The sequence below is a fragment of the Sturnus vulgaris genome, chromosome 6, assembly GCF_052056855.1.
Source record: "Sturnus vulgaris isolate bStuVul1 chromosome 6, bStuVul1.hap1, whole genome shotgun sequence".
NCBI lineage: Eukaryota > Metazoa > Chordata > Aves > Passeriformes > Sturnidae > Sturnus > Sturnus vulgaris.
In genome coordinates, this window is record NC_142248.1 from 44,324,336 (window position 1) to 44,350,331 (window position 25,996).

A 25,996-nucleotide genomic window follows, 5' to 3' on the forward strand; every position below is an offset into this window, starting at 1 on the left:
CGGGCGGAGGCGGCGCCGCGGCCGCCGCTGCTGCTGCCGGGGCGGGGGACACAATGGGCGGCAGCGGCGGGGCGGCGGCGGCGGCGAAAGGGCGCTGAGGGGCCGGCGCCCTCCTTCCCTCGCTGCCTGTGGCCATGGCCACCACGGCCGAGCTGTTCGAGGTGGGTGCGGGCCCCGCGGGCCGGGCGGCGCTGGCTCGCTGAGGGGATGCGGCGGCCTCTCGCCGGGGAAGGGCGGGCGGTGTGTGGGGCTGGGGGAGCCGGGCGAGCCACGGTGCCGCCCCGCGGGGTGCGGTGCTCGCCTTGCCCCGCTGCAGGGCCTGGCTCCCGGCCGCTTGCCGGGGCTGGCAGCGGGAGGGTGACAGGGCCACGCCAGGCCCGGCCTCCCTCTCCTTCTGCCCAAGGCACCCCCTTGCCTGAGCCCGGCGCGGGGGTGGCAGTGGGGCTGCAGTGGAATAAGGAAATGACTTTGCCCTCTCTTTACCCGCGCTGGAAGCGAGGCACGGAAAGAGAATAGCTCAGCCAAGGCCACGCATGGGCTGGGCAGGAATAGCAGGAGTCTGTCAGATTCTTCCCGTGGGATTACAGAATGCCCTAAGTTGGAAGAGGCGCACCAGGATCGTCTCTCTCCTGAAGGGAGCCTGCAAGAAAGATGGAGACTTTTTACAGGAATGTGTAGTGACAGGACAGGAGGAATGCCTTCAAATTGAAGGAGAGTAAGTGTAGGTAAAATATTAGGAAGAATAATATCACCCTCTCCACTGTCAGGGCGGTGAGGCCCTGGCACACAGAAGCTGTGGCTGCCCCTGGATCCCTGGAAGTGTCCAAAGACAGGTTGGGCAGGACTTGGAGCAACCTGGGACGGTGGAAAGTGTCTCTGCCCACGGCAGGGGGTTTGAACGAGGTGATCTTTGAGGTCTCTTCCAGCCCAAACCCTTCTGTGATTCTGTGGCTCCAGCTTCTGGCCTGGACCGTGAGCTCTCACGATGTGACCCTGTGTTAAACAAAGAGTGTGTCATGTCCCCACTTCCTCTTCACAGGGACGTGGTGTCATCCCCAGGTGTCCTGTACTTGCTCTCCAAGTCACTCAAGATCTGGTTGTTCTTCTGGTGGGTTGTCACTGGGACTCACTTTGCCCAGCCTTCAGGAAATAGTCTTCCTGTTTCTCTGGAAGATCCTATATCTGGGCTTTATGTAAATGCATTGTGTGCATCTGAATTTATGAATCACTGAGATGGCACACGAGTGTTATGACTCACATCTTTCGGTTTGCATAGCTTTAAAAAACAGCAGGACTAAAATACTGTGTTCCTGTAGCTGGATGCCAGGTTTTGTACCCTCCCTACACCGCTCTAGGAGCCTCTTGATTTCTCAACATGATGACTTTTCTGTTCTTTGTGGGGTGTTGAGTGTGAGGTAACTTGAATATGAAAAGAAAACTCTGTGTTTTGGCTGCTTTGGGTCGTGCAACAACTTTTTCCATTTTGCAATAACAATAAAGATGAAATTGCAAATTAGGTGACACTTCTGTCTGGAGATTGGGGCCAGAAATTATGTTTTTCCAACACGGAATCCAGTATTTCTGCCTCCTGCTTTCACTTTTCTTTCACTTCAAAGGCAAGAGTCTTTGTTGATGTCCACTGATTTAATGTTGCCTACTTGGTTAGGTTGAAATTGCTGCCCTATAGAAGAACATAAAAATGTGCTTGTTATGGGAGTAGCCCCTATCTGTCTGCTGAGAGTGGAATTTGATTACCATATTTTCATGAGTGTGTGTTCTAAAGTAAATTTCAGTACAGATATGGGAAATTATATAGCAGGATCTGTGCTGAAAATAGACACAACAAGGACTGAATTATCCCTCACATTACTTAAAGCGTAATTTAACAGTGGATACTTCTAAACTGGTTTTTAATTTGACTGGGTCCAGTGTAGTTTCATTTGTAAACACCAGATCAAACCAGGTTATCACCCACTTCAGGCATATCTCTTATTAAATCAGGAGTATTGGCTGAATGGATGGGATCACTTAATTCATCTGGAGCTAGAGGGAAGTTCAAAGCTGAAGAAATTGACTGTTGGGGCTCATCTGATAACAGGCAAAGGACTTGCAAATGACATTTGTAATAGCTGATTTTCAGCACTTTCTGCAGAACAGGATAGGAGACTTAAAATAGGAATGAGGCTGTCAGCTATGAGTAACCCTGTTATCAAGATAGCATTTTAAAAAGCAAATGTGTATGGAAAGAACAAACTAAAGTACAAACTATTGGATCTGCAGTGGAACCTGGAAAATCATGTCTTAGAAAGACACCGTTGAAATTTATTTATTCCTTATAAATCATGTAGATTGTTTTTGGCACACCCTCTGTGAAAAATTGGAAGAAAAATCTCATTTTATTTCTCTGTTGATCAATATCTTGCACATAATATCCACTGCTGTTAAGATTTCTTAAATAATACAGAACAGGATTTATGTGGTTAAAAAACTGAAGGACAGGTCTCCTGTGTAAGTGTTTTTGGAAAAACAGGTATTTTCCTGGAAGGGAGCTGCAGGTGGTCTGTGTGCACATGCACTCAGGGAATATTTCGAGGTGTATAGAGGCATGATGGATGGAGAAAGATTGGCATTATCATATTTTTTGGAGTTCTGAGGCATCTACATCAGATTTCCGTAGGAGAAGAGGCTTGCAAAGAAACTTTGTAAATGTTGTTTTACAAAAATGAAAAAAATATTCAAAACCATTATGTGTGTGTAGGTGAATTATCTTTTAGTCTGAACATCTGGGGAAGGGAGAAATGTAGAAAATGTGATCTACACACACAGAATGTCAGTAAACTCTTTATCCAGGCTTCTTCCATACTTGGCTTTAGTATCCCTGTAACCAGTGCTGAATTACAGGATCTTCAGAGGAAAAATTGTGGATTTTCATATAAAGGGGAAGTCCTGCAAAGAGCCCTAAGGTAATTGTGAAGCTAGAGGCCTCCCCTGAAGGGAATGTTACTGCACTTAACGACTCATTTCACCTATAATTAAATTACAAAAGTGTTCCCAAACTTTTAGATATCAAGATGGCATAAGGAAGGAATTTACACTGGGCATGAAAACGTGACATTGTGGCTTTTGATGAAAAGGATTCTTGTAAAGAAAACTTCATGTTGTGTATCAGCAAGGACTTGGTTAAAGAGACGAGTGACTTGCAGGGAAATTGTTTTTATGTGGTGTCAACCAGTTATTTTTGAATTTTAGCCAAGGAGGTTGAGCACAACACAGTTACTTGACTCAGTCTGTGGATGGGGAGTTACTGAGTGATAAAACTTCTGCCCTGCCTATTAGGATTCAGTGTGTAACAAAGTATATTTAAAAACTTTTTATCTTCCTGATTACTGACTGGGCCTGACTGGATATAATTTATTTATGAGGAAACAAACCTTGAACGGGCAATATTTGCTTTTCAACCTTGGTTTTACCTATGAAATTATAATGCTGTTTTTCTCCTCCTTATTCCTCGAGACAAAGTTTCAGACATATTGCTACAGTAACCAATGTAATACCTGTTGAGATCTGTTTATTTTTTACTATTTTCATTTTTTTTTCAACCAAGTTTTATCAAAAGCAGTGGTGGCTTATTCATCAAATACCCCTAATAGTCATCCACTCCCAGCTCTGGTTTGGATTGTTTCACACTTTTAGAGCTGTTGCTTAAAATTCCCGTGGGAATACTTTTCTTACTAGTTTTAGAAGTGCTGATGTTAGCATCTAATCACTGCTGCTGAAGTGATAAATATTATTTTTATTAATGATAGAGGTTGGACTGTGTTTACAGTAATTTAGTATTAACTATGTGATGAAGTGTTTGAGCTGGTGTAAATATTAGGCCAGCTAAAATTGGTCTTGGGTTTATAAATGAGGCCTCTGCCTTCAGAAAACATTGTTGGATAGAGAAATAATCTTAACTCTTTACCTTGGAGTGGTGTTTTTATGGAAGAAACGTGTAACATTGAATTTTAGTATCACTCATGCCCTGTTTTCTCTACTCGTTGAAATCAAATTTATCCTCTGTTTTTATGCCCTTTTTCCTCGTTTTTATCTGCTCTGTTTCTGCAGTAGCAGCTTGGTGTTGGGTTGCATCCAATGGCATCTCGTGCTGGGTTTTTTGGGCTGGGTTTTTGTGTCAGTTCTGCGTGTGATGCCATGGTGTGCCAGAGAGTTGAACAACTGTAAAAACCCCTTATTTTGCCACGTAATTTTTGTAGGCAGATGAATTCTCTGATGTGTTTTGCTGTGCAGCTGATGGCTGGCTCGGGTGGTGGAACCTCTGGAATCAGCTGCAGGGTTCAGGCACTTTGGAATGACAAGCCACAAGCTCAGCTGCAAAAAATGTCATTTAGAGCCAGCTCTTCACAGACCTGCAGCACATTCTTTGCAAGCAGTCTGATGTTCCAACTCACCATATTAAAAGCAGTGTTCTCAACAATAAATATGTAAGCCCAAGAGGTGATGGAGTAATTGTCAACACTGTACTTTTAGAGTGGAGTAAAGCTTCGAAACACTTTCAAAATGAGGTGTGAGCACCTGCTGAAGGAACAGCCTGCTGTGGCACATTGTAAAGGGTTTTTCTTCTGTGGCCAGGAGCCTTTTGTGGCAGATGAATACATTGAACGCCTGGCATGGAGAACACCTGGGGGAGGTTCCAGAGGAGGAGAGGCTTTCGATCCGAAAAGGTAAAATTCAAATTGCACAATCAAAGTGGATGTATCTCTAATTGTACTGTTTTATCCCACATATAATAACAAGCTTGTGTGTAGTGGTGCTGTGTGTCCAAGGAGGTTTCCATGTGGGAGAATTGCTGATGTCTGTGACCATGAGCCAATTATTCAGAACTAATTATTCAGTAACAAGAGTAGGGAAAGTCACTTTCTGATTGAGACCCTTTGAATGAAGGAGAGTTGATATTGTTTGTGCTTGTCTGACAATTGCTGGATTCAAGCATAATATGAGGCTTCACTGCTATGATAGTTAAGCCAATTTAATGAGTTTCTTACTTTAGTTTCCCGAGCTGCCTTGTTTTAGGACACAATGGTTTGCAAATAAAAGGAATAAAAAGGTAGAATGCCAAGAGAGGCAGCTCTGAGGATGAGATCTCATAATAAACTAATCTGACTTACTAAAATATCAGAAAATTAACCTGCCACAGTCAAAGGACATTTCTTCTGAAGCACTCTGGCTCTTTGGAGGCATCGGAGAAGAAAAATATTTTTGGATATTTGAAATATTTGAAATATTGTTGATATTGTTGAATTTCTGGCAAGATGTTGAACTCCTGACATTCAGTCTGAGGCCTGTATCCTATGCAGAGCTTTACAAGTGATTTAAGCAGGAAGAAGCCTGGAAATACACAACATTATTTCCTGGAGCCCTTTCTCCACACTTGTGCCCATTATATACTTTAGTGTAGTTCATTTTACACTAATGTTGACTCAGTTTAACAGATCTTCTGCATTTCTGCTGGTTTGCTTGTGTGAACTTCTGTGGGGCACTTCCATATTTTTCAGGACAAGCAGGCAAAACTTGCAACGGTAAATATTTTTCCTGTGCAGGATGCCAAAATTAGTATCAAAAAAGAAACAGATATTTTGTTGTCTCTTTTTTTGCTTTTCTATTTTTAGACGATGCTGTTTTTGTTTGCTAGAAAGAGTATTGCAGTCTTTATTTTTCATCTGAAAACCTGACCAGGAACTGCCTCTTCTGCTTCTTTCATTTCTCAATATATTGAGCAGTGTTGCTGAAGAAGTGCTGAGTTGACACAAGAACTGTTTAAAAAACAAACTCCAGCCTGAATCAATTTGTTAAAATTAATAGAGGCTGCCTGCATTTCTCCAGGCTTTTGTTTGAAAGAATGCTTTGTGTCACTGTTGTTTAAATTTGATTTTCAATATACTTCTGTAAACTTAGATGTGTTCCTTGTGGTTTTCTGTGGAATCTACTGCAATGTGCTTGCTCTTGGGCTTCTGGCAGGCAAGGAATGAAGGAGGGAATCACCAACATCTGCCTCAGTCCAGTTTTCTTTAAGAAGTTGTGCCTTCAAGTAACTGACTGGGCTAAAAGCCTCTTCTGACATTAAACCCGCACAGCAAAGTTCTGAAATGTTTCAAATGTTTTCAGCTCTTAGCATGAATTTTATGGCAATGGAGGATCTGAGACTAATCCATTCCTTGAGCAGTGACTGGGATATTTAGAAAAGTAAGAGCTGAAAATATGACTGAAATGGGACAGAATGGACAAAAACAGGAATGAGAAAGATGCTGAGAATAGAATGAAAAGAACAGAGGGAATACAAGAATGCATCCAGATGTACTGTGATTGGGAGGAGTAAAATGTGAGTCTGAAAGAAAAGTTAATGATGGGAAAGGGCAGAAAAAACCCTCTAAAATGGATATAGGAAGAAGTGAAGTCAGTCAGAAGAACATGATGAAATGTATCAGTTGCTTATTAATAATGACTTATTGTAATGCTGATTTCCAACTTTACAGTAACATGTACAGTAGAGAATTTTTTTTGTTGTATCCCTTACACTGAAGGGATGTAGTAGCCTAAGCTTTCTTTTTCCATATGAGATTTATTTAGGGAAGATGGGGGTGTAGGAATTTCTATATCTGTGGCAGAGCCATGTTCTTGAGTGATTGATATTTTGGTGTTGCTCTCTTCTTTGGCCCACCATACACAGAGTTTTTATGTTGCTACACAGTCAAGGTGATAGAGTTTAAAACAAAATTTTAGAAACAGAATTTTTCTAAAATATTTTATGTTTGATATAATAATAAAAAATTCTAAAATATTTAAATTTATTTAAATCTACAATCTAGAAACATTTCTAAGTTGGACATGGTTAGATCAGCCTTTTATGCAAGTTGCTTTTTTTTCAGGTGTTTTAAACTCTTCAGAAGAGTGTCTTTCAAACTAAAGTCTGTTTTCCTGTATTTTATTCTAAATCAGATTATTGGAAGAATTTGTAAATCATATCCAAGAATTACAGGTAATGGATGAAAGGATTCAAAGGAAGGTGGAAAAACTAGAACAACAGTGCCAGAAGGAAGCAAAGGAATTTGCCAAGAAAGTACAAGAGCTGCAGAAAAGCAACCAGGTAAATCCAAAGGGTAGAGTCAGTGGGAAGCTGTGCAAGTTTTCAAAGCATAACTTTTCTTGGTACAGGGTGTTGCTGTTTGAAATAAGAATAAAGAGGGTTTGATGACAATTTCTCCTGTCAAAGGAGGCTTATCTGCATGTTCCATTAATGAGTGTTAGCAGTGCTGAAAGTAGGGAGTTTTCACAATAATTTAAAGGAAGACACTAAACTTTATTTGGGTTGTGAGTAATTAATTAATTAGCAATTCTGAGTAGCTCTGCGATTCTGAGATGAAGAAAATGTTTCCTGAAGTATATGAAATGGAAATCATGAGTTTAGTGTCTGTGTTCTCCAGGTTGCCTTCCAACATTTCCAAGAGCTGGATGAGCACATCAGCTATGTAGCAACTAAGGTCTGTCACCTTGGCGACCAGCTGGAGGGGGTAAACACGCCACGGCAACGGGCTGTGGAGGCTCAGAAGCTGATGAAATACTTTAATGAGTTTCTGGATGGAGAGCTGAAGTCTGATGTTTTTACAAACTCTGAAAAGGTAAGAGCTGTCAGCGGGATGAAAGCAGTTCAAAGCAATAAGCGGGACTGCCCTAATTACAAGCTGCTACCATGACTTACCATGGTCAGACTTCAAACCACTGAGTGACTGACTTGTTAAAGTTTCATTGTTCTGAAATGTAAATTAACAACACTGGGCTGCAGATTGCTGATAAAGCATTTGTATTCAGTGATGCTTAATGTGGCAATGTTGGCATTTTTCATTTTATGAAATTATCGGAGATTTGGGAAACGCTGGGAGGGCAACTTTGGAGTGCAATACAATATCTGCCTCTTTCCTTTGAACCCCTGGCCTCAGATCCATCCTGTAAAGCAGAACATTTCTGAATGCAACTTCTTTGTGCAACTTTGCTCTGTTGGGTCAGTCCACTGGCCTTGGATACCTTTTTGTCACAGCATGCCTTTGGGCTTTGTATAGTCCTGTGGTTATGTCTCCACCCATGGAATTTAGAGGAACCAGGCAGGAAAACTTCAAAGAAATGTTCAAGCATTTTGTTTTTCTTGTGCTTCAAGAGTTTGTTCATGAAGCAAATACAGTCTGAGTGCTGTGACAAACAGAAATAAACTGAAGGAAAATAATCCAGCTCTAAGCAAAAGGACACACTGGATTTCCCAATGCAGTTTAAGTAAAGTTGTTGGTTTGGGTTTGTTGGGGTTTTTTTTGTGTGGTGTATCCTGAAGAATCTTCCTTCCCTCCTTAAATTCTGTGCAGTGGTATGGTTGTAGTCAGGAAAAAAACTATAATATGTGGAAACAGCAAAAACTTGATGTGCAGATTCAGCAAAAAAATATTTGCTTGAAATGAAGCTCATGGAAGACCTGAGAACAGGTTAATAGTCACCCCCTCCCCACTGAGCTGGAGGTATCTCTCAGGGAAATGAAAAGCTAATCATTTTATATAATTGTATTCCCAAGGAGTCACTTGCACAGTGACTTTTGATTCATGGTCTGTGGATATATGGTAATTACCAGTTGATAGCTTGCCCTAATTCAAGAGGGAGCAGAGAAAAACTTCCTTGAATTCCAAGGGAAACAGAAAGGTTTCAGCATACAGGAAGTTCTTCTATAGACAGCCTTTCCCAGAGCTGCAAAAATTTTTTCTTCTGTTTTTTCCTAAGGAGTAATAAAACATGTGTTTTACAAATACTTAAAGGCAGCATGGTGAAAAACAAAACATAAGTTAGAGAGTGATGTGTTGTCTGCTCAAGAGGCTCAAAGAATTCAACTTTCACTTTATTTGTAAATTAAAATTTCGTGATACTTCCTGTTAGAGGACCAGAAAAACTTGGTAGATAAATAGGGTAAACCTGGAAATTTGTAAACAAATGAATGTCATTACACCCCAAAGAATAGTAAGATACTCATCAAATCTGGAGGAAGACAAATGTAAAGGCCTTAAATCTTGTGCCAGTCTGCAGGGGAAGAGTGTGGGAACACAAACGAGAATTTCTGGATACAAATTCTATTTCTGAGGCTAATTTCAGCCAGATGGATTCTTGAACTTTTTGCCTCCCAGCTTTAACAATAACTTGAAGAAGTGTTTGTAGAAGAGCCTACCCAGACAGGAGCTGTTACATCTTAATGCATCTTTGTACTAAAAATACTTCTAAAGTGTGAGTGGTAACAAATATTCTTAAATGTGAAACCTTAGTGCTTTGTCAGTGTCTTCTGATCTTCAAACTGATGGGGGTTTTAGATAATGTCATAGAGGATGTTATGATTTTTTGTGCTCTGCCAGCCCTCACAAGTGTGAACTTTTCTTCGAGATATTGAGGGGATACTGGGAAAGGAGAGGCACAAAAAAGAATATAGTACAGTTGTGTTCTAATTGATACTTTTCTCAATAGTGCCTGTTCTTAAAATCTGTTGGATTCCTTTCTTTCCCTACACTCCATTTGTTGCTTCCCACTTTCTCCCAGCCATGCTGAGCAATTTCTGACTTATCTCTGTGAAGGTTTTCCTTGCTGGCTTGTCTTTTTTCTGTGCATTGTGTCTTCATCCTTTGAATCCTTATAATTTCCCTTGTGCTGTTAGCTAACCAGTCTTCCTCCTGTACTGAAGATTCTTGAAGTGAGCAAATCACTCCATTCAACACAATTAAACTATCAAAATCATCAGCAGCTCACTTGTTTATCATGCAGTAACATTGTTCTGCTTAATATGTTTACTATTATTTATATGTCCATTTCTCTGTTTATGTTCTGTACTTAATATTATTTCATTATACCTTTTCACCTGTGCATGTTTTGTGTTAAAATTCTCCCTTGCAGTTATTTCTCCATGATTTTTCAGGTTTTTTTTCTCAGATACATTATAGCCTTTAAGATGTATTTTGCAAAAATATTTATTTTGGTTTTAATGGTTTACAGAAGCCTGATTCAATTAAAAATTAAAGATGTCCGGGTTTAAGCAGAAATTGTGGAGAATTGATTTGTCATGGCTTCTCTTGTGCATAGAAAAAGTCCTGAATTCAATAAAATCTAAGTTAGTTAACAGCTATTGTTAGAAGAGGAAACAAAGAAAATGTTGTGTTTGTGGGATTTCTTGGTTGGTTTTTTGTTTGTTTGTTTGTTTTGATTTTGTAGCTTTGGTGAATAACTGCTAATAGACAATTCTATAGATCCCAGTTGTTAGGTATTAATGTTGCTGCAAGCTAATGGAAATAACTGCTCTTTCATTGGATTTATTTGAGGAGTGTAGCAGCTTCTGCCTTAAGAGGCTATTGTAAGCTGACAGTTCAAAACATAAGCTGCTCTTAATAGTCAGAATGGATACACTTTGAGTGCCCCTATTTTTGCTGAACAACCAGCCTGGTGTGATGCCTGTGCTCTCTATTCTTACCTGTGTGTCTGCTTCTATTCTTGAAAAGTTTTAATCCAGCCTGCTCTAAGTGGTGGCAAAATAGGATTTCTTTACTTCCTTCCCTCTCACTTCAGTTCCCTGGATCATCACTAATTGGAATAACAAGATAAACTGCATATTCTCCATGTTCTCCATTATGTCAGCTTATAAAGCTTTTAGTCATCAAATAATTCAGGTTGCAAAAAATCTCTGAGACCTTCAAGCCCAACCATTCCCCCAGCATTGCCAAGGCCACCCCTAAACAATGTCCCCATGTGCCATGTCCTCATGGCTTTGAAATCCCTTGGGCAGCTGTGCCAGTGACATCCCTTTCCATGAAGAATTTTTTCCCTAACATGAATCAAAACCTCTCCTGGCACAATTTGAGGCTGTTCTCTCTCCTCCTGTCCCTGTTCCCTGGCAGCAGAGCCTGTTCCCCCCTGGCTGTCCCCTCCTGTCAGGAGTTGTGCAGATCAGAAGGTTCCCTCTGAGCCTCCTTTTCTCCAGGCTGAGCCCCTTTCCCAGCTCCCTCAGCTGCTCCTCACCAGATGTGCTCCAGCTGTGTCAGGTTTGGCCCAGCCAGCACAGCTTTAAATCCACTCAAATTCAATTGCAACTAGCTGCCTTCCCCACACTCTGAAATCGGGCTTTTCCATCATTTTATTCAGCCTAACAAAGCACAGATAAGATGCACTCCCTGTGCTGGCTGATGGTGGAAGAATATTTGATAAAAGGTCCTGCTGCCCAGAACAGAGCACAGATTTGCATGCTGTGTTACCTATTTATTAACTTTTGTATTCATGCAGCTATTCTTATTTTGTAGCTGTGTAATTACCTGACTTTCATTCATGATTTTTGCTTTGGACCTCAGAGTTTATAATTTCTAAGACATTTTATATGTCTCCTTTGGGAGAATGCTCTGCTTTGATCCCCTTTTCTCCCTTTCTCCCTTCTCCATGCCAAGCCTGGTCATGGCTTTTTTTTGGTATGAGCTGTTTGTCCAGACAGCTCACACACCTCCACAGACATCCCAAATGGGAACATGTAATGTGATTTTTCATCCTATTTTGACCTATATTACTTTATGTTAAAGAAAAATACCTTAAGCATCTTAAAAGTACATATAAGAACTTGAAGGGATTGATCTTTTCTATGGGTATGTCAACTCAACCAGCTTTAGAGATAGGAACTTTGTGTATGAAAATTGGACAGTGCAGGGGGAGGAAAGGAACAGCCCCAGATCAGACCTTCTTTAATGACTGTCATGTTTTCCTCTCACCAGATTAAAGAGGCAGCTGATATTATTCAGAAACTGCATTTGATTGCACAGGAACTGCCTTTTGACAGGTAAAAACCTATCTGAACATCTTTTTAAGAAAGTAAATCTTTGCACAGCTCTGATTTTTCTGATGCTTCCCTTGTCTCCCCTTTTGGTGCTGTGCTTAGTGATTCATGGAGCTTTTGAGCTGGATTGTGTGCTTATTTCTCTCTCCTCTATTCTCAAATTTGTGTTCACGCACTCATGTTGTAGGATCATCTTTACATACACATCCTAAACTGCTTAACAGACTTTTAATGGGATAATTTTGCTTTGCTGACTTAATGCTAGATTTGAATTAGATGCTTGTAGGTTTTTAGGGATATAAAGCAGGGAACTTTTCTGTCGTCTTTGTGCTGCATGTTTTCATTTTTAAGCAGAATGCCTGCTGTTCATGATCCAGGATGCCTGTGATTTCTCATGTGATGTGGATTTGAATTTAATCATGCTGTATTTTTTTGTTGTTGTTAACAGGTTTTCTGAAGTAAAATCAAAGATAGCAAGTAAGTTATCTATCTAGTTCAATCCATGTTGCTGTATTTGAATTGTTAAAAGATGATTAAAGAAGTGAGCAATACTGTCAGCATTACAGTTTTTGCCTGAATTATGTAGCCTGATGGGTTTTTGTTGTTATCCCCTTTCCTCTCCAGGTAAATACCACGATTTAGAGTGCCAGTTAATTCAAGAGTTTACCAGTGCTCAGCGCAGAGGAGAAATCTCCAGAATGAGAGAAGTAGCAGCAGTTTTGCTTCACTTTAAGGTAAAAACTGAAGGGTTTAATTTAAATATGTGAATAAACCTGATTCATGGTACAATAAGTGCCTGTTTTAGTGAATGTATTTGCATGGGCACAGCTCTCATGTCAGATAATGTGTGACTTCAGGACTGTGTTCAATCTGAAATCAAGTGCAAGGGGATAAAGGAGGCAGATGAGGGGGATTGGGGGCAGCATCACTGGAGAATTTTCTAAAATAATCTTTTCTTGCATGGGTGTGACCTGACTTTCATGCTTGAGAAAGAATTTTGAAACTTGAGGTATAGATCCATGTAGAGTGGTGGTAAGTAGAGTGATGTTAGATATGTGACAAAAATGGGTTTGGACAAGTTTGTGCTTTGAATGAATTCTGGTTTTGGGTTTTTTATTTGGTTTTTTTAAAGTAACTTTTTCACAGGCATTGTATTTCCTTGATTTTTGTTTTGTACTGAAAGCATGAACTGCCTGTTCTAACACAGTTGTTTTGCTCCTTCCACAGGGCTATTCCCACTGTGTTGATGTGTACATAAAACAGTGTCAAGAGGTAATGCAGTTTGTTTTACATAATTTCTTTATTTATATTACATTATTGATTTATTTAGTCCTATAGGTTGTTGTAAATATTTAAAATGTGCTTCTCAATCCCTAGGGTGCATTCCTGAGGAATGATGTCTTTGAAGATGCAGCCATTCTCTGCCAGAGAGTGAATAAGCAAGTTGGAGAAATCTTTAGCAATCCAGAGACTGTGCTAGCCAAACTCATTCAAAATATCTTTGAAGTTAAACTTCAGGTATTTCAAATTTTAACATGTTGAAGATCATTGAAGAACCTCTTAATTAAAAAAAAAATATTTTATCTAGTAATAGCAATTAATGAGAATTTACAGTATTTGTAATTTTTGTATAAGGGTGTAGAATCAAATCAGATTGAACAATTCAGACAGATACTCAAGCCCATATCAAATAAATCTACTTGTGCTCTGAATACAGGCTGACTGCAAATACTCAAACTGTAAAATTGTTAGGGAATTGCTGTGTTCCTTGGGTAATTCATGAGATGTCATACAAGGGTTTGATTCGTTCTCTATGCCCCCTACCAAGAATATGTCAGGAAAAGAACTTGCACATTTCATATCTTTAATTTGCTCATTCTTGGATTTGGGTGTTGTGTGTGAGGTTAGCATTGAGTAAATGAAAATAATTTATGTTGTGAATACTGTCTTGCAGCTAATGCAATATTTATGAAAATCTAGAATAAGTGACAATACTAAGTTTTTCATCCTGCAAATACACTCACTTAAGTTCTTAAAGTCAACAGCATGACTTTCCTTGCAAAAAGCAATTTCCCTGTAGATGTTGTTCTTACACTGTAGAGATTGAGCTTGTTTCAACCCCCATTTCGTGTGTCAGTTTTGAATTACTATTTTATGGTAAATAATACTTTTGTCCAAATATTCAATGATAAGAAGGCTCTAAGCTTGTACCTGCTTTGTGTATGTATTATGATAATCAAATGTGTAACCATCTCCTCTGCCTGGTGTCAACTGCAGAAATGCCCTGAGGCCTCTGGTGCTTTTGATTCTTAAAGTGAAGAGATTTTGTGTTAGTTGGTCAGACATATTTTCAAAGCCATCTATCTTTTGTCTTTGCTTCACCCATTACTGTTTTGTATTATTAAATCACTTTCTTCTACAAGTGTGTTTAACCCTCTCTGTGGATAATGCAGGAAGTGTAAATTAGAGATTTAAAAACAAAGGAGAGATGAATTTCCTTTAAGATCTACACTTTGCAGGGAATTCCATATAATCTGGGATGTAGTGAGTGTAACTTGACAGTTGATCTTCTAACTGATGTACCAAATTTTGCAGAGTTATGTGAAGGACCAGCTGGAAGAACACAGGAAATCAGATGCAGAACAGTATCTGAAGAATCTCTATGATCTATATACAAGGTATTTCTATATCAATGATGAAATTATTGGATTGAAGCTGTTGGAAAATAAACAGATCTATTGTCAAGAAAAAGAAGCCAAAAATGTAAACTTCTCATAAAAAGCTGAATTTTTTTTTTATGTCTATTAACCTTTACAGTGGTGGGTTTCCTAAGGAAAATTTAAAATGGCCATTATTATTTTCAATGGGTATTATTGTGATCTTCAAGAGTAATTTTAAAACTGTGCAAAAGCCAGTCCTCCCCATCTCACTGGAAACTTGATTGCAGTGGTGCTGTGTGTAATTAAACATGAATTATGTGAAATTCTTTACTTAAATGAGAAACTGCTCCAGGTCTTAATCACCATCAGGGTTCTGTTGTGCTGTGTACTTTACAAACGTGTAATGCTGTAATTCATCCACATTCAACCTTCTCCTCCCCTTCCCTTCTTTGTTTCTTTTGCATAAAGAACCACTAATCTGTCAAGCAAATTGATGGAATTTAACTTGGGTACTGATAAGCAGACTTTCTTGTCTAAGCTTATCAAGGCCATTTTCATTTCCTACTTGGAGAATTACATTGAGGTGGAAATTGGCTATTTGAAAAGCAGGAGTGCTATGATTCTGCAGCGCTATTATGATTCCAAAAACCACCAGAAGAGGTCCATTGGCACTGGAGGGTAAGTTCCCTTTGGGAAGTTTTGTAATTTTGAAGTGGAAGGGAGGTGGTGAGGGGAGGAAGGCTGTATTTGCCTTGTCAGATGCACAGTGATGAACTGCCAAAGACCTACAGCTTTTTATAATTTGCTTTCATTTTATGTTCTGCTCAAAAGTGTGTTGCTCTCAGTACATGTGAAATGTACTCAGTGCATGGTATTTGTTACATACTGGAAATGAAAAATACCAGTTAAACCTATGTTTCAACTTAGGATCCAGATCCACAAAAGGACTGAAGCAAAACTAAGGTACCTAAAGCATGTATATGTGTGTATCTAAAAGCATACATTTTTTTTCACCTGCCCAGGTCTTGTGGTCCCCTCCCAAGACCTAGGAAGGGGAAAAGACCATAGCAATGTCAGTGAGAAAGCTCTTAGTGAGCCCAGAAGATGCAATGGACTTAGAGAAAGGTAAAACAAGACTTCATTATCCTCAGGGTAGAAAAACTAATGAAGGAGTAGTGAGAAGTGGGACAGGAAGTATTAAAACGTGTGAAGCAGAGGTGCTAAGGCTACTGCACCTCTCAAAGAGCTGCTGGGTTCAGTGTGTCAGGAATGAGGAATGATATGGAAAAAACAGAAGTGAAGTAATAAAAAAAAAAGCAAAGATGAAAATTTAATTTTCTTGGGGAAAATTAAATTTATTGTAGTGAGTAACTGTGTGGGTTGTTTTATGCATGGAAATGTGTCGAAGCATGCTTGACTAAATAAAGAACTGCTGACATAGTGGATGAGGATGAGAGGATTTGTGGGTGTGGATGAGATAGGAAGTGTTTGCAAAGTGCAGTGTGACAGAGTGGATGGAGGTTAAGTTTGTCCCCAGGGCAGAGGTGCTGTAGGATTCCAGTGAAATCACTCATGCCACGAGGGGAATAGCTGCTCCCATGTGTGAATGTGCCATTCCAGGACACAGTTGACCATGGAATCAGAGGTGGTAGTTCTGCATTTACTGGCAATTTTTGTTTTTAAAGCTTGTAAGACTTGTCTTAATGCTTGCACATCCTAAACTGTGTCTTGGGTCCTGTTTTTTTGAGTTAACAACTAAAAGACCCTAAATTGTTGTTGAGTTTGAGTACCAAAATTTCCACCCAGTAAAATCTTCTTGGGGTCCATCTTTGTTCCAGTATTCAAGACCTCAAAGAGAGACTAAGACAACGAACAAACCTTCCCCTGGGGCCAAGCATTGACACACATGGGGAAACGTTCCTGTCACAAGAAGTGGTGGTTAACCTTTTGCAAGAAACCAAACAAGCTTTTGAAAGATGTCACAGGGTAAGTTTGCTTCCTGTGATCTCCCTTAGTGGTACAATTTTGTGTTTGAGATTAAGTCTTGAGCTTAAATTTTTGGTTGATATGTGACAGGAAGAGGAAAGGACATTGCCAAAATGTCTCTTGTGTTTTTATGGAAATGGAGCCACAGTGGAGGCTGAGGGTTTGTTTTTCCATGTGGATCTAGTTGTAATTTGTATTAATGCTGGGGCTGTTTTTGGATGAAGTGGGGATGGTTAAACCTACTGGCTGCATGGCTTTTCTTAATAAATTAGACTCAAACCCTGAAAAACCTTTAGTGTGGTTTTCTTTTCCTGCTTTAAAAATACACTGAATAGTTCAACAGTTGTTTTCCTGCCTTCAAGTGTAATTTCTTCTTACATTAGTGAATGATCACCAATAAAATGCTGAGAGGAATAGTCTTAAACATTATTTACCTTGGTAACCCTCTACAGTTCTTTAAATGCTTCAGTCTAGCATGAAAAAGGTATATTACTTCTGATTAAATTGCTGGTTTTACTGCCTGTCAATCATATTTGTCTGGTACTTGGTGTAAATGAAAACCCTTGAAATTTAATTGCAGACTTAAATGTGATTTTTTTTTATTAGCTAAACACACTGATTTCTAGGAAATTTTAATTCCTTTAACGTTCTCAATGTTATATGAGCTTAGGGCAGGAAAACTTCAGATATGAAAATGTTTTAATATTTTATAAACTTAGTGGGGCCAAAGACAGAAGAGGGTACAGGCATAGGGCTGTTATGTGCACACCCTTGGGATCACCACCTTCCTCAGGGTGACTCTAAGGCAAGCAGGTAGATCATTATTTTTTCTCAATATCATGGTTGCTAGAAACAGTTGTTAAATTAATGATGTACATTGGTTTTTCCACATGTGCATAACCTTTTGTTTCTGCCTTTCTGTTGGGATCAAATTTAATATAAATTATTTTTAAATAATTGTATTTGAGTGGAAACCACAATGGATCTTGGCATGCAAGGAGATTTCCAGAATTACAGTTTTAGAATTTAGGGGTTTGTGGTCACTGTGCAAAAGATAAGTTAGTCCCTGGCTAACTAATTGTGGTATTTATGTCACATAGCAGATATGTGCAGTGTTCTGCCAGCTGTGACTGCTTTAGGAAAAATAAATTGGTAATTTTGATGTATCCGTATATTGAATCATTTCACTGGGAGTCTCTGTTGTTGGATTTTTGAGATTTTTGGGGGGAAATACAGCAGAAATATTTGTGAGTGTTGTGTAAATTACCTGGAGTTGCAGTAGTAATCTTTCTTCCTCGAAGCTTTATAGAAGTCTTCACCTAATTCCCTAAGAACCAAAGCTGTTTTTCCTAGGTACAAAAGCCCTGTCACGTTTTTCTTTAGAAAAGGGATTTACTGACAGGTTGCTGTCCGAAATCCCACGTTGCTTACAGCTCATCAAAGTCCAGATGCTGAGTGTAAATGTGGGCATTGCTGCACTTAATAAAAGTGTTCATGCTCCATTGACTCCAGCTGAACTGTGCTAAATGTAGCCCAGGTTCAGCTGCATTATTTTTGCTCCAGTGATAAAAGAACACAAACTGGAGGTCCAGCTAACCCAGTGTCCTGATTCTCACTGTGGCCAGTGCCAGGAATGTATTAAAAGAATAAAAATACAGGATATGCATGGAGTAATCTCTTCTCTGTGCATTTTCCCAGCATCCTGTGGCAGGCAGGTTAGGTGGTTCCTGAACCTGCATCTGGAAAACTGTTGTCAAGACTATTAATTAATATCTTCTTTTATTATTACTCTTATTATTATTATTATAAACTGTTTTTACTTTTGCTTATTGTAGCATCCTGTGGCTGCTTCAGTTTACTTGTAAAAGCTGAAGAGTTTATTGATATTATAGGCTGTTCCTGAATAATTCTGTGCATGGACACTTTTCATTTCGAGTAAAATTCCAATTATTCTGGAATACTTGTTACATTTTAAGCTTATCCCCTATGCAATATCCAATAAACTTTCAAATCTATGTAGAACTGACCTTTAGGATTTTTTTTTTCTTTTTCTTTAAAGCTCTCTGATCCCTCTGACTTACCCAAGAATGCTTTCAGAATTTTTTCTATGCTTGTAGAGTTCTTATGTACTGAACACATCGATTATGCATTAGAAACAGGCCTTGCTGGTGAGTACAGTATTTCCTGAGCATTTCATCTCCTTGGCCTTTCTGTGCAGATGATCTTTGCTGTGCCTTATTGATTGGCCTTGTTCAGGATATGTTGGTTAAATTAAATCTGTTTTGTATGTTTGGGGGTTGACATTTAATGGCTTCTAAAGTGTAACTTTCATTTGGGAAATTGATGCACAGATGCAAAAGTGCTCCTGTCTTTAGAAATATTTTATCACAGAAATTGGGACATCAGCATTCCCTACCTCTGTATTCTGTGTCATAACAGGAAAATATTTTTATATTAAATCTTAATGTTTGTAGAAATTCCGGGCTTGATTATATATTTGTGTGCTTAGAGTGACAGCAAATAAAAAATGAGAACCTGTCTGTCCTGTAAGACAGCATCAAACTCACATTCTGAAGGAGTTTTTAAATTGGCTGCTCTGTTTTGCTTTCAGAAATGTTGCCAGTAAGGTATTTCTGTGCTTATGCTTGTTACCAATATAGCTACAAGAAGAATTCTATATATGGCACCGTGGTAAATTTTTGAAACTCTAAGCCTGTGATTTAAGCATTCATGGAAAAAATCTGCATATTTAAAAAGTCATCGTGCTAATTATAAGAACTGCATATCATTACAATTCTAATGAAACCTCTTTTGCTTCAGGCATTCCCTCTTCTGATTCAAAGAATGCAAATCTTTATTTCTTGGATGTTGTCCACCAGGCCAATACTATTTTCCATTTATTTGACAAGCAGTTCAATGATCATCTGATGCCATTGATCAGGTACCTTTGTTTTGATGAACATTTCCTCTGGTCTTTTTTTTAGTGAAGAAAGCAATTTTCTTTCATTTCTCATCTCTCTTAAGAGGAGTTTATGCTTGGAGTAGTTTAACCTGATATTGTGGAAGATGAAATATTATTGTGGGAGGGGGAAGAAGGGAAGTTTAAACAAATTGGATCCTTTGGAAACAATTAGGAGAGGATGAGCTTCAGGAATATTGGTAGGAAGGAAAGACATGTTACTCCTTGGGGATTTTGCTGCTGGATTCCAGGTGGGACTCAAGGGGGTTTGTGGCTGTGCCTTTTTCCTACTGGGGTGGGAAATCTTCACTAGATCCTGTTGGAAGCAGCAAACTCAGCAGACAGATTTGTTTTGATATTTTAACACTGTCACACATCTTCTCTACTCTTGCAGCTCTTCTCCTAAATTATCTGAATGCCTCCAGAAGAAAAAGGATATCATAGAACAAATGGAAGTGAAGCTGGATATGGGCATTGATAGGCAAGTAGAGGTTCAAACTTTCCCTTAACCATTTAAACCACACCTTTGTGATTGATGTTTACTGGCCTTTTGAGCATTAATTATTCCTGAACTCAAAATTGGTATTTTAAATTTTTTTAAACAGATAAACATACATTATTGTGTATAGGAAATATAGATTTTTTTTTTTGTGGTTAGAGGGTCATGTTTTCCGTGGCAGATTTCTGACCCATAAATGCTTCTGGAAGGATGTTAAAGGATTTTGCTTATGTTGAAAGAGTGCAATAATTCACTGTTACCTTATTGTCTCAAACTGGTGTTTTTCTACTTTGAAAGAGGGAGAAATGATGATTGAAATAGGTTAAACACTTGCAGGATTTCCATTAGGAGCATGGTTTGACAAAAATAGGTTAAATGATTTGCTGGGATCTGTGCAGTGCTATGGATTAGACCGAGTCGTGGAAGTCTGGAGACCTGGAATAATTTTGATTCTGACATTGACTTGCTTTGAGGTTGTGACTCATTTAATCTTTTTTCTATTTCTCAGAATAAAAATAAGGGGATAGCTGTAAAAATTGCAAATTAAAATCGCAGCTGTTTTGCAGCAGAAGAAAATAATAAACTAATGAGCTTAATATTAGGAAATGGAGCTGTTGTGTGATGCCCTACTTTTGGTTTGTGTATTATTTTCTGCAAGTGCAAGGAGAAAGGTGGAAATAGGGGATGTAAGGTGGCAATTGAGATTTTAGCTGCTCCTGCTGCAGTTGACCTTAGAGGTTTAAACACAAAGTTGGAAATACTTGAAGCACTGAGGCCATAAGCTTAGATCTAGACAGATACAGGTCAGTCATCAGTATTAGTGTTTTGTATCTATTTGTGTTAGATAATTAATCTCTTAAAGACTTAGGAGAACAAGTTCTTGTCAGAAGACAGTACATTCAAAGGTTTGTGGATGAGGAATTCAAAAAAATTTGTTTCAGCCTCTAAAAAAAAGAGATTAGTTTTGAGATGAACATTACATGTAAAATGTGTTTGTGGGGCTGTTTCATGCTGCTTTGTGGTGCCACTGATGCTGTTGAGAATTGATTGTCTTGCTTAAAGGAATGAGTTTAAAAAATAAAGCAAATTTTCGAAACATTGATGGTTTCAGCTTTATCCAATCTGGAAAAGTCCCGAGTGCAGCTTCTTGAAAACCACTCACAGCAATTATCTACCTCAGTAAAAGTGATTTATTAGCCAAACAAATTAGTTAAACTGGTTTTCTCTCAGTATGTATTTTGTATAAATAGCTTTCTGGGAGTATTTATTCCAAATGGCAATTGAGGAGAATGGAGGATATTATTTCTTTAAATTTCTGTTGGTATGCGGACTTGGAACAAAGTAAATGTGAAATACAAGCCTGAGCTCTATCCATAGGAAAAAAAAAAAAAAAAAAAAGAGTTTTTTCCCTCTCTGGATAGATGTATTCTTCTCCACCCCACCCCAGCTTGAATCCTTCAAGGCCTGGAATGTCATTGACAATTTTCTTTGGGAAGGTTGGAGGGATGAGGGGGGTGGAGGAGAGGGAAGGGCAGGAGAAGAGAGCCAGGGGGATGTTCCTGGTGGGTTCTGGGAGAGGTTTGCAGCTCTGTCGCCTGCTTTGCTGTTTGACCTTTGCTTTGGACTCGAAGGAAAGCAGGGCCTTGACCTTAGATAATGTTCTGAACAGATAAATCCTATAAAGGAGAAATAATTGATGCCATAAAACTCCATTAGATTTCTGGGAACAAGAGAAATACCAAGCTCTGGCAAAGGAAGAGGCTTTTTCTTCCCCCTCACCCTTCCTTTATTTTCCAAGTGTTTCCTGATGCTCGCTTCTGACTAATATGCAATGTGATCTAATTCTGCTAAACTCCTTGGAACGCTTCCTTCAGATTCTCTCTGCACTGAAGGATGCTATCCAATTTCTCTGAAGAGCTGGATTTGAATGGATTACCTCACAATTAATGTGTCCCCTTTAAAAGCAGCAGGCCAGCAGGCTGTATGCTCTGCTGCAAGACACTGAACTTGGAGGAAAGAGTTTATAGGGTTTTTTTTTTTTTTTTGGCTGATGCTCCTTTTTCTAACTGCTTACATAAAATCAAGCAGATCTTTTCTAAATAAAAATGTTAGATACTGTTTGTTTGGTTTTTTCCCCCTCATTGCTTTATGCTGCTTAGTTTTGTCCAGAATTATGTCAGTATATATAAATATAAAAGTTAAGGAAGTGAAAAAGCTCCCTTCAAAACCCAATCTGTATTTGTAACTTTAAAGGACACTGAATTGTATGATTGGACAGATGAAGCACATCTTGGCTGCAGAGCAAAAGAAGACAGATTTCAAACCAGAAGATGAAAACAATGTTTTGATTCAATATACAAATGTAAGTAACCCAAGTCCCAGCTCATGAGTGTTATCATGTACAAGATGCTCCTTACCAAACTCCCATTAGACAACATGTGTATTTACTTAATTTACTTCCATTTTGCACCAAGCACCTCCAAACTCTGTTGTGGACTATTTTCTCAAGCTGAAAAGGAACATGAGTAGTTTTTATCTAGTGTCAGACACAAATCAGTGGGTGCTGGAGGAACTGGCACATTCTTTCCCCTCCCAAGAGGCCCAAATTTGGAACAAGACTTTTAGCTGATAATTAGCTTTGAGCTATCAGTTTCAGAAAATCAATTATCAACTCTCCAGTTGCTGGGTGCTTTTTCCTCTCAGAATGGCAGGAGCATGGCAAAGCATCACAGGTACAGCATGAACATTTTGCTGCACAGTGTTGTCTCTCCAGTGAGTGTGTCTGAATCCCTAGGAGCTGCTGGGGTGGCTCACATTAGAGAAAAGGGCAGGGAGGAGCAGGGAACAAACTCAACGGGAAGAAGGGAGAGCCTTCCCTGAATGCCTGCAGCCAGGTGGGCATGGGAAAAGTGCAGCAGTAGGACATAGAATGTGGTACTCTGTGGCAAGGGTGAAAATTCCCATATGGCTGTTAATTTGGATTTATATTGTGACTCAAAAGAGGTTTTTAATCACACACCTCTTTAGTGGATCACTAAATTAAAAATCCAAGTTAAAATGTTCTATTCTGAACTGATATGAATTATAACTGAATTGAATATTTTCTTGCATCCATCGTTCTTTGCATCTTTGTGTGGCAAATAAGAAATGTGGAAAATTATTAATTGGAGGATAAACTTTTACAACACATCATTGAGATTAATCAAAGTTAGTAACTGATGTTCAACTTACAGTGTGGAAGAAAGTAGATTACCTAATTCTTATTTACTTCTTTTTATTTTTATTAATCTAGGCTTGTGTTAAAGTGTGTGGCTATGTTAGAAAACAGGTGGAAAAGATCAGGAATTCCATGGATGGTAAGAACGTGGACACAGTTTTGATGGAGTTTGGGGTTCGTTTCCATCGCCTCATCTATGAACACCTACAGCAATATTCCTACAGCTGCATGGGAGGAATGCTGGCCATTTGTGATGTGGCTGAGTACAGGAAGTGTGCCAAAGACTTCAAGGTGAGCCTGTCATGAGGAGGGGAGTGATGGTTGCAAATCCTCTCTCGGGAGGAAGAGTTTGAAGATGTAGATGGATATTTTAAAACTTCAAGCAACTCTAATTATTTCTGATTTCTCCCCTTTGTTTCCCCAGATTGCGCTGGTCTTACAGCTCTTTGATACCCTGCATGCACTTTGCAACCTTCTGGTTGTAGCCCCAGATAATTTGAAGCAGGTTTGCTCAGGAGAACAACTTGCTAACCTGGACAAGAACATCCTTCACTCCTTTGTCCAGCTGCGTGTCGACTACAGGTCTGCTCGTCTGGCTCGCCACTTCAGCTGAGAGCATGGCAGGAAACCCTGCACCTTTGGGCAGCCTCAGTTGTTAGAAAGCACAGGGAATTATTTCTTACCAACCTTGGGTGTAACTTTTGTGGGACAGTGACTGTTCAGGATAAAGCAGCAGCCATATTTAAACCTGACCTTGTAGAAGGCGAGCAGGTAAAAATCTGGATGATGTTTCAAGTTAGCTCAAGTTTTCCCAGTGAAGAATTTCACAAATTTACTTGCTACTGATTTTTTTTTTTTCTGATTGGAAACATGTTGGTGTTGGAGAGCAAATGGTGCATTGAAAGTATTTTAGTCTTCAATATTGAATTATCAGATACCATTTGTTAGACTTGAACTACAGAGCATAGCGTAGGTAATGGATTACATAGAATAGACCAGTGTAAAAACATTCTTCATCAATTTTAATGACTTAGACTTCAGCACAGCTAATCATAATCAAATTATCTTTGATTGGTGTTTCTAAGTCATTTCTTCATTTAAAACCTTATCCTACTCAATGTAATTTCTTGCTCTAATTAATTAGCTTGGAATTTCTTTGAGATGTAGGAGTAAAACACTATCCCAGAAAGACATAATTTATTCATTGTGTAGCATTCTAAACAGAACTAAAGTGGTGAAAAGTTTTGGCTTTTTTTTTTATTTTTGGTTCTTTGGCTTTGATTTTTTTTTTTTTAACATAATAGTCAAGGGCCCACTGCACTAGCATTGTATGATCTGACATTATGGTTTCTGTTTGATACCAGCACACTGAATTTTGTATATGCTCCTGAAGTAAATGCAGCTGCCTTGCCTAAGGCATCCTTATTACAAGTGAAGGTGCCCATTGTGGGGTTACTATAAAAGAACTTTTTCTCTCGTCTTATTTTGTATGTAAATAAATTCAAATTGTAACAAAGTGAAATGATAAAATGTAGCCCAGTTTTTCCTATGTGGCAGGAATGGCTCCAGCAAAAACCTAGAGTGGCAAAATCTTGTGTGGAAGAGATTTGATCCTCAGTGCCTGAGCAATATAAAATGTTGAAGTGTGTGAAAGCTGCTCTTCCACTGATCATAACTGTGATACTGGACAGAGGCTACTCCGTGTCTGTTGTGCTCCAGGGTTTATTCAGGGGCTCCTGGCATGGACCCACAGTGTGCATACAGTGAACTGAAGCAACAGCAGTGTTTGAAACATCTGGGGTGGCTTTTCCACAAGCAGCTGGAAATTGTTGTAAATAGGCCTTTTTTTTTCAGAGTGGGCTCTTGTGGAAGCCAGGTTGGAACTGCAGTGGAACAAATCCTTTCTAACACGTTCCTTCTGCTGTGGGCTCAGCACATTATGGAAACTTCTTTGTCACCCATCTGCAGAGCAGCATTTCTATCCATTCACTTTATGGGTTGGTCAAAGAATTTTGTTTTCCTCTTCTGTTAATGAATTCCCAGGTGGGGTCAATATTGACAAGACTTGTTGGAACTTCTCTTGCTTAGCTGGGGTTCTCCTGCTTCATTTTGGATTTAGGGGAGCATTCAGTCAGTAAACAAGGGAATGGATGCCAGCCTGGCTCTCAGCATCCAGGGAATCTGGCTGCTCTGCTGGGCTGCTCTGCTCTGTTCCTTGGCCATGGCAAAGCCACAAAGGGCTTTGGACACTGGAGGAGGCACCTGCTTGTACTGCTGCCATTTTTGTTCCAAAAGCTCTGATGTGAATTCAGATGATACCTCTCTGTTACCTCTGTAACTGAAAGCCGACAATTTTAAGGCTGTGGTTTTATGAACCAATACAAAATCTTTCTACAAAAAAGAAAAAAAAAATAAAAGTGTCAATTTGCTAACATTTCAGAACAGTGAACATCATCTTGAGATTGCAGATCACAGAAGTGCTTCGGAGTTTGTTGTATGACTGTTTGAATTTTTTTAAGGTTGTATGAAATGTATTTACCATATTCCTTGCTTTATTAGCTGTGTTTTCCATGCATATGCTCAGTGCAATATTTCCATTATGCCTGTTAACAGGAGGCAGCAAAAAGTAGGTGAACACTTAGGTATGTAAACTCTTCTTCAATAAAAAGAATTCCTTACAGATACTTTTTTCATTTCATTTCCATGTTCCTCAAAGATATTTATACTCAATTGTAAGCCCTTCTATTTAAAAGAAAAAAAAAAAGAATAAAAGTAATTTTACTGACCAAATTTA

At 39.0% G+C, this 25,996-nt stretch overlaps 1 protein-coding gene across 2 annotated transcripts; it reads left to right on the forward strand.

Moving 5' to 3' along the window:
- The first annotated feature begins 14 nt into the window (after positions 1–14).
- Positions 15–25,996, forward strand: EXOC5 (exocyst complex component 5). Of its 2 annotated transcripts, XM_088166372.1 has the most exons (19): positions 15–161; positions 4,633–4,724; positions 6,997–7,144; positions 7,482–7,676; positions 11,820–11,884; positions 12,330–12,358; positions 12,506–12,615; positions 13,109–13,153; positions 13,259–13,399; positions 14,477–14,559; positions 15,010–15,219; positions 15,469–15,504; positions 16,380–16,527; positions 18,587–18,695; positions 19,348–19,468; positions 19,881–19,967; positions 22,239–22,347; positions 23,278–23,493; positions 23,627–25,996. In XM_088166372.1, exons 1-19 carry the CDS (start codon positions 135–137, stop codon positions 23,813–23,815), a joined length of 2,160 nt encoding a protein of 719 aa, XP_088022498.1. In that variant the 5' UTR covers positions 15–134; the 3' UTR covers positions 23,816–25,996. The 2 variants fall into 2 exon arrangements, with proteins under 2 accessions (XP_088022498.1, XP_014726906.1); XM_014871420.2 differs by lacking the exon at positions 15,469–15,504.